A 17,641-nucleotide genomic window follows, 5' to 3' on the forward strand; every position below is an offset into this window, starting at 1 on the left:
CTCCCACTCACTCTTCTCCAAGTTATACCGTCATTGCCTACTACCAGCAACACGATAGTCCCTAGATGGTGCGTACACCACCCAATGATTCCAAAAGAATGTTGGGCCTCTCATTATGCACATTAGCAAAAAACACCAATCAGGACCAAAAGGTGCAGGGAAGCATCCCGCTCATCCTCCAAGTAAAGCCCATTGGGAAAGAGGAGGCAGGAAGCAAGGGAGACCAGTATACCCACTCCTGCCCGTCTCTTCTCCCTATGTTTCTCTAATCTTCGCTGGATAGATTTCTGCCTTTTGTTTGGACACACTGTTTAATAAAACTCATAATTTATCTGCTGTGCCTGGAATTCTCTATTTCAACCCTCACTTCACCCTCATGACAGATTCTGAATATTCCCCAAGTTTATTTGCTTTAAACAAATGATAAACAGACAGCCTTCAATGTTCACAATAATGTCTGAAGCAACACACTTACATACTGTGTATGTGTTGTAATGTAGCAGTACGACCAGGAGCTATTTAAACTGGCGCTGCCATGTCTTAGTGCTGTGGCTGGAGCTCTTCCTCCAGAGTATATGGAGTCCAACTACATGGCCATGATGGAGAAACAGTCATCTATGGACTCAGAAGGAAACTTCACACCACAGCCTGCAGACACCACCAAGTATGTACATCTTTTTCTTCTTTGTAACATGTTTACTTGTTTGGCTTACAGTCAGGTTAGAATGCTTTGCACAATGATACAATGATATGTCTTGTTGTTTTGCCTCTGTATACCAACATGGTGGATTTTAAATCAAACAATCATTATGATATAATTGAAGCAGGGGGTTAACAAAAGTATTGCATTAACTGTTCAAAGCCATTTTATGCAGATTCCCCCATTTTTAAAGGTGCATAAATGCTCTTCTACTCTGAATAATCCACTTCAAACTCGCTCACACACACACATTATTTATCTAACATTCTTTATTTAAGAAACACATACATGCTTACACTTAACTAGGGTTCAGTATCCTCCCCCAGGCACATGTCAACATCCAAATATGAGGAGCCAGGGATTGATTTGAGTAGCAAACTTGCATTTGGTGATAACAGGGACTCTCTGTAATTTCTAAACCGGCAGTGCCCAAGTTAGTATTAAGAGTGAATAAGCTACCAAACAGGACTTCAGGTTGAAAAACTAAAATAAACATATGAGAGAGATTGGAAGAATTTTAGAAGTGGCAAAAAAGAAGGAATTCACTGGTTAGCTCAGCAGCACCAAATGTCTACGATCACAGAGTTCTTTTCTGGGTTAGGACAACAACCCTCCTCAACATCTGGCCAAGCCTCAAACACGTGAGGTACAGATACAGCCACTTAAAATAACCACCTCATTCCTGACAGGACAATGACAGATACCTGGTGGATTCCTGCCTGATGGCCGGTTGATCCGTGACTGTAATGATATTCCCCGCCTGTGACGTGTACAATGCGAACAGGAACAGGTTAACGCTCCCAAGCAGCATTTATAAAAAACAGTGTAATGTCTTGTGCATCATCCAGGGGGCGCAGTGCTAATGGAAGTCCATTCATTTACAGAGGTTGTGCACACTGAATAAGCAAGATACAAAGCAAAAAGTGATGCTTGCATTCTTGGGTTATTCCTCAGTAATGTTACTGGACATGAAAGCATGGCACGACAATGTCTTTTTTTAATTAAAACATGAAAATCACATTTTAAGCAGAAGTTGATGATTGGTTGGTCCTGTAAGAGAAAAGTATATTTTTAGAGATACAAAAGGTCAGACAGAGAGCACCATGACAGCAGTAACAATGTAATGATGCTTTTAATGATGAAATATGTCGGGCTCTGGTCTAAATTTATAGGTGTCAGTGAAACACTACTGTACTGCAGGAGAGGGACCAGAGCATCTACTGTACATGTGTGGGCATTCCAGCCATGCCAGTTACTGTATGCATTGGCTTTGCTAATAAACGAACAGTCATAGCGCCATCACAGATAGTTACGTTTGGCAGTACTGGTGAAATCACATTTGTCTGACTCCTCTTATAACATTACCCTGTGAAATGGACACTCCAAATGCAAGGCTGTCCCTCAAAAAAGTGTCTGACCTTTCAGTTACTAAATCAATGCAGTAGTTCGTGTTAAATTTTAATTTAAACATGCCCCAACTGCACAACAATATGTATGTGTGTGTGCTGTCTGCCAGAAATATTTGGCACTTTATTTTAATTTTTCTGATGATTAAATAAGGTCAGTGAACTGCTGCTGAAGGAGAGAACCACGAGGGTCTGGCACTGTGCTTAAAACTATTGGTAATTCCCGCCAGTTAAACTTTCCCAATAAATGAACAGTCATAATGGTAATGATCACAGTCCTGGCTGCTTATTCAAGCTGTCTGTCACTAATCTTGGTATTTCACCTTTGCAATTCATGTCAATACTCTGGTTCAAAAATTTTGCAGTCAATAAATGCTACACGTCCAACCTGCATCATGTATTTATTTAGTTATAGGTGGGAAAACTCCACCTGCTACAGGTAGGACAGAATTAACAGTTATTAGTGTTCAAACTGGTCTTAATGAGCGATTATACAAACAGCGTTTCCAGCGCCCACAGATAACAACAACTCTGCCATCAGGAGATTATTAACAGCTGATACTTATTTTATACTTTTCCATATCTTTCTTGGGATTGTGCAATCAAAGCTTCATCATCATATGACCCTCAACCTGAATGTAGAGAATAAACCACAATTTATTGGAAAGAACTGTCGGAATCCTGACAACGACTAAATAAATAAATAAACACTTTAATAACACAATTTGTTAAATATGTTACGTAGATCTCTTAAGAGTAGTTTTACTAATAATGTATGGATCGCATCATTTTAAAATGCAGCAAGTTGCCTGCTGTGAACCACCTTTATTTTCTCTCCGTCCGCGCTCTGTGCATCTCTGATAAATTGTTGCAGGGCTTTTACAGACAGGTAAGAGAGGGCAGTGGATTCTTTTGTCACACATTAGGTTCAAACAGTTCTCCGACCCCCCACAGAAGGCCAACAACTTCCAAACCCCAGCCCAGGTATCCTCTCTATGCTGTCTTTAACACTTGTAAATGGTATTTCAGGAATCACTGACAGGAAGTTTTTACAGAACGCTGTTGTAAAAACAGTCACTGTCTTTGTATTTTCCCCAACCCCCATCTCTGCCTGTCTGTACATCTTAATGAATGTCATTAATGTGTTTTCTCTTTTAATAAAAATAATTACAGAAGAACTTTTAGTTTTTACATTACTGTTAAAATCCCATTTTTAAAAGTATGCAGTTGAGAGTTTGTTACTAAAACTGGTGTTTTAGTAACAGACCTGCGTTTGCAGACCTGCAAACATTGTGAGATCATGTTGAATTCATAACAGCGTGTAACTTATAAATATCCAGAAGCAATTTTCACCTGATGGAATGATCAAGTCAGAATATGCCTGTTCAGTTTATTTAGGCTGCTCAGTCCAGAAACAGTTTTCAGCACAGAGGTGCATTCATGAAAACTCCGTCTTTTTTTTTTAATCTTGGGAGAGCACGTGCTCTCCTCCTCGAAACAAATCGAAGGTTTCAAAGGAAACAACAAAAACTGATTATCAAGTAGGAAAGCCTTAAATTCATGGAATTCACATAGTAGCACAGACTGTTTGTTTTTGATAGTCTTCTAATGTCCACTATGAGGTTTCTTCATTTTTTTGTTCACATTTCTAAAGACATAGCCCAGCACAAACAGCTGATACGTTGCACACCTGCACATCTGTCAAGTTGACAGTGGTTGAATACACTTTCATTGAAAGAACATTCCCCTCTAAAGTATGAAGACAGGACTTAAAATGATTCAAAAAGCCAATGTCCAAAGAACAAACACCTTCAAAGTTGTTCTTTGAAGCCTTCAGGAGAACTTAAAAAAGGAACAATTAGGTGAAAGTCTGGCCTCTTATGTAAAATATGGCTCAAGACTTTTGCACAATTTAAGAGATTAAAGAAATCTAAAGAATAAATCAAAATATTAAGTTGCATTCTAACAGAAAATAAAAATGAATAACAATGCTATTCATTCAAACAGGTCTGAAGAAGTAACAACCCAGCCAACAACAGGCTAAATGAAGTTTTACCAGTTTCAGAAGTAACCTCCACATCTGGGTTGGGATCTATGAGGAAGCTTGTGTGCAAGAATATTATTTTTCTGTATTTATTTTCTTTTAAATTGTTTCTACTAGATTAGATTGAAATGGAAGAACGAACGGATGTTTACAGGAAATAGTTTTGGTGATTTGCAGTGTCAAATGACTGAATGGTCAAACCAACTGTAAAGTTTGATCCATGTATTTAACATTTTCAAAACTGAACTTTAAGTTTTTATACTATCATGGGTGAAGAGGTCTCCAACAAACATCATGGAAAGAATGTGAAATTCAACTGAGTTTTATTTAAGGCAAGGCAAGGCAAGGCAAGGCAAGGCAAGGCAAGGCAAGGCAAGTTTATTTGTATAGCACAATTCAACAACAAGGTGATTCAAAGTGCTTTACAGAGACATTAGAAACAAGAACAAATAAAAAGCATGATTTAAAATTGAATAAAACAAGCAAATAAACTAACTAACTAATTAACAAACAAACAAACAAACAAACAACAGTATATAAAATCAAAACAGATAAAATCAGAACAGTAGATAAAATCAGTAAATGTAAGTTTTGAAATTTAAGCTTAAAGTGTGGATTTGGTGCTTTATTCAAATGCAGCTGAGAACAGGTGAGTCTTCAACCTGGATTTAAATAAACTGAGTGTTTCAGCTGATCTGAGGCTTTCTGGGAGTTTGTTCCAGATATAAGGAGCATAAAAGCTGAATGCAGCTTCTCCGTGTCTGGTTCTGACTCTGGGAACTGATAAAAGACCGGATCCAGATGACCTGAGGGATCTGGATGGTTCATACTGGGTCAGGAGGTCATTGATGTATTTTGGTCCTAAACCATTCAGAGCTTTATAGGCCAGCATCAGAACTTTAAAGTCTATCCTCTGACGGACAGGCAGCCAGTGTAAGGACCTCAGAGCTGGACTGATGTGGTCCACTTTTTTGGTCTTAGTGAGGACTCGAGCAGCAGAGTTCTGAATGAGCTGTAGTTGTCTGACTGATTTTTTAGGTAGACCTGTAAAGATGCTGTTACAGTAATCAAGCCTACTAAAGATGAATGCATGGACTAGTTTTTCCAGGTCCTGTTGAGACATCAGATCTTTTATCCTTGATATATTCTTGAGGTGATAGTAAGCTGACTTTGTTATTGTCTTAATGTGTTTTTCTAAGTTTAGGTCTGCATCCATCACTACACCCAAATTTCTCGCCTGGTTTGTGGTTTTTAGGTGTATAGATTGAAGTTCTCTGGTGACCTGTAATCGTTTTTCTTTGGCGCCAAAGACTATTACCTCAGTTTTGTTTTTGTTTAGCTGGAGAAAATTGTGGCACAACCAGTCAATGATTTCCTCAATGCATTTACCAAGAGCCTGCACAGGGCCTCGGTCTCCTGGTGACATTGTGATATATATTTGTGTGTCATCTGCATAGCTGTGATAGTTTATTTTGTTGTTGTTTATAATCTGTGCCAGTGGGAGCATGTAGATGTTAAACAGAAGGGGTCCCAAGATGGAACCTTGGGGAACTCCACATGTGATACTTGTCTGTTCAGATGTGAAGTTACCTATTGATACAAAGTATTTCCTGTTTTCTACGTATGTTTTGAACCAGTTTAGTACAGTTCCTGAAAGACCTGTCCAGTTCTCCAGTCATTTGAGTAATATGTTGTGGTCAACTGTATCAAATGCTGCACTGAGATCCAGTAAAACTAGGACTGACATTTTTCCACTGTCTGTATTCAGACATATGTCATTAAACACTTTGGTCAGAGCGGTTTCAGTGCTGTGGTTCTGTCTAAAACCTGACTGGAAGGCATCGTAGCAATTATTCTGTTTTAAGAAGTAACTGAGCTGTTGAGAAACTGCTTTTTCAATGATCTTACTTAAAAACGGGAGATTTGAGATCGGCCTGTAGTTGTTCATTTGTGTCTTGTCAAGATTGTCCTTTTTCAGTATAGGTTTGATTACAGCAGTTTTTAGTGATTCTGGAAACACACCTGATAATAAAGAAAAGTTGACGATCTGTAACAGGTCTGACTCTAAAGTCTTTGAGACCTTTTTGAAAAAACTTGTTGGCAGGACATCTAAACAGCAGGAGGAGGAGTTCAGTTGACCTAAGATGTCCTCCAGGTCTTTGCTGTTAATAGGTTGAAACTGTTTCATGGTGTTTAAACAGTTTTTTGGTGGACACAGTACATATCCTGGATCTGCTGTTGATGTACCAATTGCTTGTCTAATTTTTTGGATTTTTTCAGTGAAGAATTTGGCAAAGTCATTGCAGGCCATGGTCGAATGAAGTTCAGCTGCCACTGACACAGGAGGGTTTGTTAGCCTGTCAACTGTAGAAAATAAGACCCGAGCATTATGGCTGTTTTTAGTGATGATGTCAGAGAAGTAGGACCTCCTTGCATTCCTCAGTTGTAAATTATAATTGTGAAGTTTCTCTTTATAAATGTCATAATGAACCTGGAGGTTTGTTTTTCTCCATCTGCGCTCAGCTTTCCTACACTCTCTTTTTTCTTTTTTCACCAGTGTGGAGTTTCTCCATGGAGACTTTTTCCTTCCAGAGATAACCTTCACCTTAATGGGAGCAATAGTGTCCATTACATTTAACATGTTAGCATTGAAGCTATTGACGAGCTCATTGACTGACCCTCTGGGCAGGTCAGGTGTTAATGGGAAGACCTGGTTAAAAATTGCACTATTGTGTTCAGTTATACACCGTTTTGTGATCACTGTTGTTGATATATTTGTGTGGGCTGAGATTTTACTTTCAAAGAAAACACAGTAATGATCAGACAGGCCCACATCAGACACAGTGACCTTTGAAATGCTCAGGCCTTTGGAGATCAGTAGGTCAAGAGTGTGTCCTCTATTATGTGTGGCCTCTGTTACATGCTGAGTCAGCCCAAAGTTGCCCAGAGTGTTACTCAGGTCTTTAGTCCCTTTGTCCTGAGGGTTGTCCACATGAATGTTAAAATCCCCAGCAATAATTACACAGTCGAAATCAACAGAGATCACAGACAGCAGTTCACTGAGGTCATTAAAAAAAGTCTGTGCAGTATTTGGGAGGCCTGTAAACATTAATAGAATAGAATAGAATAGAATTCAACTTTATTGTCATTGCACATGCACAGGTACAGGGCAACGAAATGCAGTTTGCATCCATCCAGAAGTGCTTTAGTGATATAGATATATTACAATATATATTAGCAATAATATAGATATGTGAGTATATTACAGAAATGGGTCTATTATGGTATGTTATAATGTACACGGTATGAAGTATGTTGTGAATATTCTATAACTATAAGTATGTACAGGCTGTAGTGAGTACAAGCTATGTACAGGCTATGAACAGGATATAAATATGAAAAACTATACAGAATATGAAATAAATAACTTTACAGAATCTGAGATATACAGCTATACAGAAATGGGAACTATGCAAGTTGTAAACAGTTGTAGGATTAAAGATTATCGAATGTACAGAATGATTATTTACACAGAGCTATACAGTAGTGCAGTTAAGATAAGTGAGATATAATTCCTACAGAGGCTATATAAAGTGCTAGTGGTTGTGAGTGGTGGTTCAGTCCATGTTATTATTGTGTTTGAGGGTACAGTTGTCCATTGTGGGTGTGTGTGTATGTTCAGTCCATGAGTTAACGTGGGTCAGATGTCAGGAGGCAGAGTTCAGGAGTCTGACAGCTGTGGGGAAGAAGCTGTTCCGGTACCTGGTGGTCTTAGTCCGGAGGCTCCTGTAGCGCCTCCCAGAGGGCAGGAGGGTGAAGAGTCCATGTGATGGGTGACTGGGGTCTTTGATGATTTTCCCAGCCCTTTTCAGACACCGCTTCCTGTAGATGTCTTTTATGGCAGGAAGTGGTGCTCCGGCGATGCGCTGGGCAGTTTTCACGACCCTCTGCAACGCCTTCTGGTCCGAGGCAGAGCAGTTCCAATACCAGACTGTTATACAGTTGGTCAGGATGCTCTCGATGGTGCAGCGATAGAAGTTCACCAGGATGTCTGAGGACAGGTGGTTCTTCCTCAGAGTCCTCAAGAAGAAGAGGCGCTGGTGAGCCTTCTTGACCAGCTTGGAGCAGTTGGTTGTCCAGGTGAGATCCTCGGAGATGTGGACTCCCAGGAACTTGAAGCTGCTCACACGCTCCACAGCCGTCCCCTTAATGTGGATGGGTGGATGTGGGTCAGCATTCCTCCTGTAGTCCACGATGAGCTCCTTGGTCTTCTCGGTGTTAAGCAGCAGGTTGTTTCTGTCGCACCACTCAGCCAGACGATCCACTTCCTCCCTGTAGGCGGCCTCATCATTGTCACTGATGAGGCCAATCACCGTGGTGTCATCTGCAAACTTAATGATGGTGTTGGAACCATCAGCAGGTCTGCAGTCGTGGGTGAAGAGGGAGTAGAGGAAAGGGCTCATCACACAGCCTTGTGGTACACCGGTGTTCATCGTGATTGTAGATGAGCAGCGGTTATCCAGCCGGACATGTTGGGGGCGGTTGGTCAGGAAGTCCAGTAACCATTTGCAGATGAGGGAACTGATACCCAGGTCTGTCAGTTTCCTGATGAGTTGTGAGGGGTGGATTGTATTGAATGCTGAACTGAAGTCTATAAACAGCATTCTGGCATAGGTGTTGATGTTGTCCAGGTGTGAGAGGACAGAGTGCGATGGAGACTGCATCCTCTGTGCTCCTGTTCTGGCGGTATGCGAATTGGTGGGGGTCCAGGGTGGGGGGGGAGACAGGATTTGAAGTGTGCTAGGACCAGCTGCTCTAAGCACTTAGTGATGATGGGGGTGAGGGCTACTGGGCGGTAATCATTAAGAAACACAACTTTGGATGGGGCCTTCAGCTGTAAAGCCACATATTCAAAAGACTGAAAACTTCCAGGAGATAGCTGCTTACATTGAAATGATTCATTAAATAAGACAGCAACCCCTCCTCCTCTCCTGCTCGCCCTGACCTCACTGATAAAACTGTAGTTAGGAGGGGTCGTCTCGATGAGAACAGCTCCACTGTTACTTTGGTCCAACCAAGTTTCAGTTAAAAACATAAAATCAAGGCTGTGCTCAGTGATTAAATCATTAATTAAAAATGTTTTCCCAGCTAGAGATCTAATGTTTAATAAAGCCAACTTAAGTGTTTTAGAGGTATTACTTGTCCCCTCGTGTTTGGGAGCAGTCTGTGGCACACAAGGTATGTTTACTATGTTTAAAGATCTTTGAGAGTGCAGCTCTCTGTGTTTTGACCAGGCCACATGTCTCCTGTCACCTAAAAGTACAGAAATTTTAAAACCTTCTAGTAAACAGGGTCCCAGCTTCTCCTGGGAAAAGTCATCACTGCCATAATCCTCACAGCCCGGACCCTCCACACATCACGCATCAGACTGCGGAGACAGGGCATGAAGAGGAACTAAGGGGGGCGAGGCTGGGCAATGTGACTTCGATTGCTCTGTTGAGGGTGGGGCTCGATGGCGAACCTTTGGCCGCTCTGGTGGGGGGTTTATGGGGGACAAAAAGGGATTGGGACGGGGGGTAGATCTGAGCCCAGCATTGACCCGCTCCATCATCTCCTCATCTCCACCTTAATAGCTCCAAATCAAAGTAGTGGCCTTAATGTGCTTCATATTATAAAGCAGTGTCCTAGGCAGTGTTATGGTACGTGTATGGACTGGTCTCAGCTGGCTCACTGGTGCTAACCGATAGTTAAGTGATAGTGTAGCGTTGACTGCTGAGAGATAAATTCCTAAGTGTACAGTCTGGCGATTAACACATTTGAAATAATAAAAAAAGTTATGAGCATAACTGTATATTTATTTGTATTTATATTTCAGTCTTTGATGCAGGACTCCATAATGCTCCACTGGAGTGCCTTCAGTCATTTCCTGGCACTGGACACTGACACAAATCCAGATGCAGATTTCTATTTTCTCATCTCTGTATTTCTGTTTCTAATGCAGTGGTTTGTTTTTTCTCGCTTTGACAGTGTGACTGTTCCAGAGAAACTGGATTGTTTTATAACCAGATATGCGGAGCACATCCATGAGAAGTGGTGTATAGAAAAGGTATGTATGATTTTTATTCTTGTTCTGTGTTTCCTGATCATACTGTTTTTCCCCTCACCATGACGACAAAAACAGTGTGGTACATCAACAGTCTTTCACAGTCACTGATAACAAATGCACCCAATGATTACACATAGAAGAACACACCCCACAGCTATAATATATAAAACATTCTGTTACATATGTATGCTGTTTGGCAAACTTTATGGTATACTATACTTTAAGCCAATGATTGACATAAATGTCAATATACCAGCTTATTCTGCTGATACTTTTTTAGAGAAAGAAATATTTCTTGTAAACTTTGAATAACATTGAGGGGAAAATGTTTGTGTGCTTTTTAAAAATTTTGTAGTGTTTCTTGTTGTCATCACGAAATGTAGCAAAATAGAACTGCTTTTGGTTGCTGTAAAATCTGATCTGTAAATGTGAACTTATATTCTGTAGTTTTCCAATGGCTGGTCATATGGAGACCAGATGTGTGAAATCAGCAAGAGCCATCCACTCCTGAAACCATACAAAATCCTGTCTGAAAAGGTAGTCTGCATGCAGACATCTTTCTGTGGAAGTTGGGAGCTTTCTATATTTTACAAAAGATTTGTATAGTTTGTGTGAGTGCTACATTTGGGTCAGTGATAGCTTAGTAATGATGAAAAACAGCATGGCATGAATCTGTATTGAATCACAGGTATCTCTCCTGGCTGGACAGCTACCTGTGTTTACAGTTTGCTGAAATACTACACCAAACTCATACCTGAAAACTGAATGAGTCAGTTTTTACTCCTTAGCAGTAAAAGGCTGATGGGGTGTTGTCGTCACCCTGGTGGCTGAGCGTGAACACCTACGTTTGTGAATGCAGTAACTCAGAAACGTAGGAGCCTCTAATTGATACCACAGGTAAAGATGTGAGATGAGTTTGAATCTCACTGACCTCACGGTCAGAGGTTAAGTTTTCTGAAATTGATACTACAGGTGCATTTACTAAAAATGTCAGAGGAGATAAAATCTCAGTGACCTCGACCTCAAGGTCAAAGTGAGTTTTCTGAAATTGTTGTGAATGAGGTGATGTAGGATTTTGAAATGATACCATCGGTATATCTGCTAAAAGGCTGAGGGGTGCCACTTTTCTCTTCTCTTTCTTTTAGATAAACTTTAGATATTTATTTACATACACTTCATCTCCATTGTGTTATATAATATTTGTTGCAAAAGAGAAACGTATCAGTTTTATTATTTAATAATTACAGCGGCTTGCAAAAGTATTCAGCCCCTTGAACTTTTCCACATTTTGTCACAATTCCAGGTGAAAGACCAACACAGGGTGGTGCACACGTGAGAAGTGGAACGAAAAACAAACATGATTCCAAACATTTGTTACAAATAAACAACTGCAAAGTAATCAAATGAGATTTACTAATTGAATGAATGGAAATGTATCAGCTGATGTGGGCACAGACATGTGAGCAAATGATCCTGCAGAAGATCATGTGTTGGTGTGTCTGAGTTCATGCTTTGTTCGGGTTTTGCAGTACATCTGAAAGCAAACTGTGACTTTGCAGGATAAAGAGACATACTGCTGGCCCATCAGAGAGTCTCTGAAGACCATGCTTTCATGGGGTTGGAGCATTGACAGGATCAGAGAGGGAGACTCTGTCAACCTTCACAACAAGCCCAGAAGGATATCACAGGCCAGTCAGGTGTATATGAACACCACCCATTCTTACATTTGTTCCCGAGGTACTCATTATGGATCAAAGGGAAAGGTGACATCATATATAATGCTGTGTGTTCAATCTCCAACAGCTTTCTTTTGAAGGAGCTTCAGCTTTCAGTCCAAGACCCACTGATATGAGTAATGTGACATTGTCCAGAGACTTGCAGGTAAATTATTCACAAGAACACAATGCATGCAAAGCCAGATTACTCATGGGAGCTGATAATGCAGATTGATTGATGGATGAATTGATCAGTGCAGTGTAAAAGAGTCACATGTCAAACATTTACTTCTCCAGTCAATGGCAGAGCTGCTTGCAGAGAATTATCATAATATCTGGTCCAGGAAAAAGAAACTGGAGCTGGAAGCCAGAGGTAAATCTTACACAGCAAACACACACACAGGGTGTTCCTTGTTTCTCTGCCATCACAAACAGATAACACAGAAAGCTTGACTTCTTTTTTATGCATAGCCTGTAAAAATAAAACAGATGGAATTCTGTGAAGTGCTGTTTAGAAGATCAATACCATTTCCCCACACCTCTGCTTTACAGTTGCTGTTATAGCAACTTTACCCAACCCTTTGATTTTTGTTGCATATTAACTGAAGTGCCGTACAGTCATTTTGGCATGGCAGTTTCTCTGTTAGAAGCTTGTCCATTTTGGTGTTTTGTTATTAATTATTTTATTTTTTGCTTTTAAATTAAACACAGCATGCTTGTACAGATTCAACTGAGGACATTTACTACATTTAGCATTTGTGAACTTATAAGCATGAAAAAAGAAAAAGAAGGAGAAAAAATGAAGAAGAAAAGATTATAACAATATTAACTAAATAAAGAGTAAAATAAAATGAGAAAATTCACGCGGAGTGTGAGGCATGAATTATGATCAGTTAATTTTTAAGAATTCTAGAAATGGCTGCCAAATCGTACAAAAACTCGCCAGTTTCCCCTCTCTATCAAATCTTATCTGCTCCACCACAGACACCATCTCATTAAGCCACCTGTTAAAAGACGGGGCCGAAGAAGACCGCCACTGTAAAAGAATAAGTTTCTTTGCAGCCAGCACACCCACTGTAATTAAGGAAAAAGATTCGATTGATGCAAATGATCCAAGTATAGCCAGTGTACCATCAAGTGGTACTTTTTTCCCAAATTGGTTTGAAAACCACGTAAAAATCTGGCTCCAAAAAGCTTTCAAGACAGGGCAATGCCGAAATAGATGTGCAAGGGAACCTTCACCGATATTACATCTGTCACATAAGGGGGATACAGAATTATAGATCCGGTTAAGTTTAAGTTTAGAAAAGTGTAATCTGTGAATGACTTTAAACTGGATTACTTTATATCTGGCGTTTACTGAGCCTTTCTGAATGTTGGACAAACAGTTTGACCGTTGGTCCTCAGACAGGAACACCGAGGTCTCCAGCCCGTGTATTCTTAATTCCATCAGAATCAGCTGGGATTGTAAAGCACTTCACAAACTGAGATATCAGATGTTTAAAATCTGCTTTCCGAATTATATCAGTAAGACTTAGTGGCTTCAGTGGAAAGTCTGAAAAGTTTCGTTGAACAAAATTCCTTATTTGAAGATAACGAAAAAAATATGATTGAGGTAACTGAAACTTCTGTTGAAGTTGAAGGAAAGACATGAATCTGTCATCTATATATATGAGTCCTCAATGCATTTCAGTCCCTTTCCCCCCCATTCTAAAAACACCCTCTCCATTTTACCTGGTTTAAACACGTAGTTATGTATTATTGGTATTCTTACTGAGAAGTCCGGTAGTTTAAGAGATTTCCTAATTTGACTTAATATCTTTAAGGAGTGTTTAACAACAAAATTACGACTGATCGAATTAATAGAAGAACCCATGTTAGAAAACAATAAGCCCGGTAATGAGGCTTCAGATACTGTTGCTGCCTCTGCCTGGAGCCAGACAGGAAGCTTATAACAATAATCAGTAGGCGAACCCCACTGCCAGTGCAATAGAGCTCTTGAATTTGCTGCCCAGTAATAATGTCTAAACACAGGGAGACCCAACCCCCCACTGGAAGTATTTTTTTGAAGATGAGCCTTGGATATCTGAGGGGGTTTTCCTGCCCAGATGAAAGAAAGAATCAATGAATCAAGCTGCTTAAAACATTTAAGTGGCAAATAAATATGAGGGTTTTGAAAAAGATATAAAAATCGTGGCAAAGACACCATTCTACCTGAATTTATTCGACCAATCAGAGACAGAGGAAGCAGTTTCCATTTTCTAATATCGTCTTTGAGCTTGTCCAGCATTTCCAAGAAATTCGATTTATAGAGGAGTTTGGGATTTTTAGAGATCTTAAGGCCAAGGTAGGTAAAAGATGTAGTCACTAATTTGAATGGGAGAGAGCTGAGAAACTTTGGGCATAGATTATCTGTTATTGGCATAAATTCAGATTTGTCCCAATTGATCATATATCCTGATAATTTCACAAAGTGTTTAATGCAATTTAAAAGATTAGGGAATGAAATTTCTGGTTCGGAAAGGCAGATGAGTAAATCATCTGCATACATATTAACAAGACTTTCAACATTCCCAAATTTAACTCCCTGTATACCAGGGTGGTTTCTTATGTTAATGGCAAAGGGCTCCAGAGCTATATCAAAAAGAAGCGGTGAGAGGGGATCCCCCTGTCTCACTCCACGTTAATTGAAAGGGGGAGGATTTATCTGAGTTGGTGAGAATGCAGGACACAGATAAATCATTTTAATCAATCCCTAAAATATTCCCCAAAACCAAATAGTTTTAGAGTCTCAAATATATAAGACCGTTCAATCTGATCAAACGCTTTTTGAGCATCCAGAGAAAGTACTGCTGTTTTAGCCTCTTTTCCATAACCTGAGTAAATTGTATTTAATAATAAATGGACATTATTAAATGACCATCTACCAGGAGTAAATCCTGTTTGATTAGGATGTATAATTGTTGAAACATGTTTGCTCAATCTTGTAGCTGAGGCTTTGGTTATGATTTTGTGATCACAATTTAAAAGAGCAACGGGTCTATAATGTGCTGGGTCGCCTTCCTCCTCTCCAGTTTTGTGAAGCAAACAAATATTTGCCTCGTAAAGTGAAGTTGGTAACCTTTTATTTTTAACAGAGTCATTTATCATCCTGAGCATGAGAGGAGTAATTTTATTTTGGAAGGCTTTATAGAATTCATTACCGAATCCATCCGGGGCAGCTGTCTTTCCAAGTGGTAAGGCTTGGATTGTTCCTAAAAGATGTTTTTCGGAGACAGGGGAATCAATTTCATCTCTCAGGGCTTCATCTAATTGGGGAATAGATAATTGATCGAAGAAGTTGCTAAAATCACTTTGAGAGGGTTTAATTTTACTAGAATACAGATCTTTATAGAATTTGGTAAAACAAGTATTAATTTCCTTTGGATTGGTACTTACTTTACCGGATTTTATTATCACTTTTTGAATTGCATTTTGGTGTTTTGAATAGATGAAAATTCGATCTCAAAGTTGTGATGGACCACCAGTAACCTGGTAGATGTTAAGATGTCACATAGTTAAGTGCTGCCACAGTCTGTTATCTTTCTTCTCTGCCCTGCTGCTCTGTTCCAGGTGGAGGAAACCACCCACTGCTGGTTCCTTACGACACACTGACTGCCAAAGAAAAATCCAAAGACAGAGAAAAAGCACAAGATATCCTTAAGTTCCTCCAAATCAATGGTTACATTGTGTCCAGGTTGGTCCAACTATATTTGAAACAGTTTGTCTTTGGCGTTTGTTTTGAGATTAGAAGATCAATTTCATAAAAGTTCAATTTTTCTAAAACGTCTAACTCAGAAAATACAACATTAGTGTGTGTAGCACAGCGCTGGAGTGTGGATTTGATTTAACTTAGCAAAAGCAGTGTACAACACAAGTTGTAGAAATGCAAATAAAAGGAGAACATCCTTTGTGCTGATTCCAGAGGTGTGCAGTCACAGGAGCTGGACACTCCTGCCATAGAGAAACGATTTGCCTACACCTTTCTCCAGCAGATCATCACCTACGTGGACCAGGCACACCAACACATGATGGAGTTTGGTAAGAATCTTCTCATGCCTGTAAGAGCCACTTGTTTACATCACCAACCTGGTTGTTGTGCATGATACAACAACCATGATACTTTTGCGTCATTTGGTGAAACAAGTTTGTCGTCTTCTTTTAGCAGGAACGTTTTTTGTTTTTTCCATATTTTGCTAAGTACAATGCTTTGAGGAAGGTTGTGGAAGTAGCTCTCTCTTTAGATACTAAATTGTCACTGGAGGCTAAAACAGTCTTGGGGTCTTGCTCTGAGACATTCCCAGATTTTTCTCTTTTGTTTTTCACACTAGGAAACGTGAAGGCATGGTGTTGTTATAGCACTGATATAGCAATATGACACTTTTTTATTTGGAGTTTTCACCTGGTTAGATGCAGGGCTGGGTTTTGTATGCAGACAGAGTTGCAACCTGTTTGTAAGGTAGTAAGTAATCTATAAGACAGTGGACCCGCAGGGCAGGGATAGCTCAGTAGGTAGAGTGGTTGCCCCATGATCGGAAGGTCGGGGGTTCGATTCCCCTTAACAGCTACCCTGAGGCACCCCTGAGCAAGGTACTGTCCCTACACACTGCTCCCCGGGCGCCCAATGGCTGCCCACTGCTTCACTGAGTGAATGGGTTAAATGCAGAGAGCAATTTCCCCACGGGGCTCAATAAAGTACAATAAAGTACATGACAAGACGGTGGTATGCTGAAAATTTCTCTACATTTTTCCTCCCTGTCCAGGATGTTACATCCTCATCACTGCTCATCACTGAAAGAGTGTCCACTGGCCTGTAGGTGTAAATAGGCTGCAGAGTCCTGGCCTGACGAGGTGGCTCTGCTGTGTTGTGCCATCCTCTTATCCAGAGGTTGTTTTGTTTCCCCGGCAATCCTCCTGCACTTAACAGCGTACACTATATTACTCTGTTTGTGTCGGGGGACCCGATCCCTGGGGTGGAACAATTTTTGGTGCAGCGTCTTTTGGGATTTAAAAGCCACAGAACGTCTGTGTTTAGAAAAACTGCATCTCAGCTGTTCCGATACTCCTGACATCTGAGGACTCACTAAAGGTTTTCGTCTCAGGCAGCCGTTGTCCTTCTCTCCTGGATCAACTGGAGCAAGTTCTTTCCCAGTTGGGATAACCACATTTTCTTGATGTGATGTTGTTCTGCTTCCCTGGCTGCTGTGTCAGTGGGGATGATGTTCGCTCTGTGTGGTAGTTTCCTGATGACGCCCAGTTTGTGCTCCAGTGGATGATGAGAGTCAAACCTTAGATACTGATCCGTATGCGTAGGTTTACGGTACACATCAGCTTTCAGATGTCCCCCGTTACTGATGGAAATCTCACAGTCTAAGAAGGCTAACCTGCCACTTTTCATATCCTCCCTCGTGAACTTGAGTGGACTGTGGTACGTCCTGAGATTTGATTTTCATCCAGATTTGTCATCCACAGACCTGAACCAATGACTTGGTGGTGTTCCAGGGTAGGATAGCAAATCCCTCTTTTCCACATCTTCCATATAAAAGTTGGTCACAACGGGTGAAACAGGGGAACCCATGGCACACCCATGTTTCTGCCTGTAGTACTGACACTTGCATATAAAATGGGTGG

At 40.4% G+C, this 17,641-nt stretch overlaps 1 protein-coding gene across 6 annotated transcripts in view; it reads left to right on the forward strand.

Moving 5' to 3' along the window:
* Window positions 1–17,641, forward strand: part of LOC147309048 (ryanodine receptor 2-like) — a 319,734-nt gene that overhangs the window by 188,318 nt on the left and 113,775 nt on the right. For 5 of the 6 annotated variants that reach the window (XM_086273380.1, XM_086273384.1, XM_086273381.1 and 2 more), the window contains exons 56-63: window positions 501–664; window positions 10,178–10,256; window positions 10,704–10,793; window positions 11,816–11,953; window positions 12,060–12,137; window positions 12,269–12,344; window positions 15,584–15,707; window positions 15,936–16,051. In XM_086273380.1, coding sequence (XP_086129506.1) covers window positions 501–664; window positions 10,178–10,256; window positions 10,704–10,793; window positions 11,816–11,953; window positions 12,060–12,137; window positions 12,269–12,344; window positions 15,584–15,707; window positions 15,936–16,051 — 865 coding nt within the window. The remainder of the gene's footprint in view (window positions 1–500; window positions 665–10,177; window positions 10,257–10,703; window positions 10,794–11,815; window positions 11,954–12,059; window positions 12,138–12,268; window positions 12,345–15,583; window positions 15,708–15,935; window positions 16,052–17,641) is intronic. The other variant, XM_086273382.1, reaches the window with a different exon arrangement.

Source organism: Aulonocara sp. 'chitande type north' Nkhata Bay, linkage group LG18 (genome assembly GCF_057382095.1).
Source record: "Aulonocara sp. 'chitande type north' Nkhata Bay isolate Kocher_YH1m ecotype deep benthic linkage group LG18, A_spYH_male_GT1.1, whole genome shotgun sequence".
Taxonomy (NCBI): domain Eukaryota; kingdom Metazoa; phylum Chordata; class Actinopteri; order Cichliformes; family Cichlidae; genus Aulonocara; species Aulonocara sp. 'chitande type north' Nkhata Bay.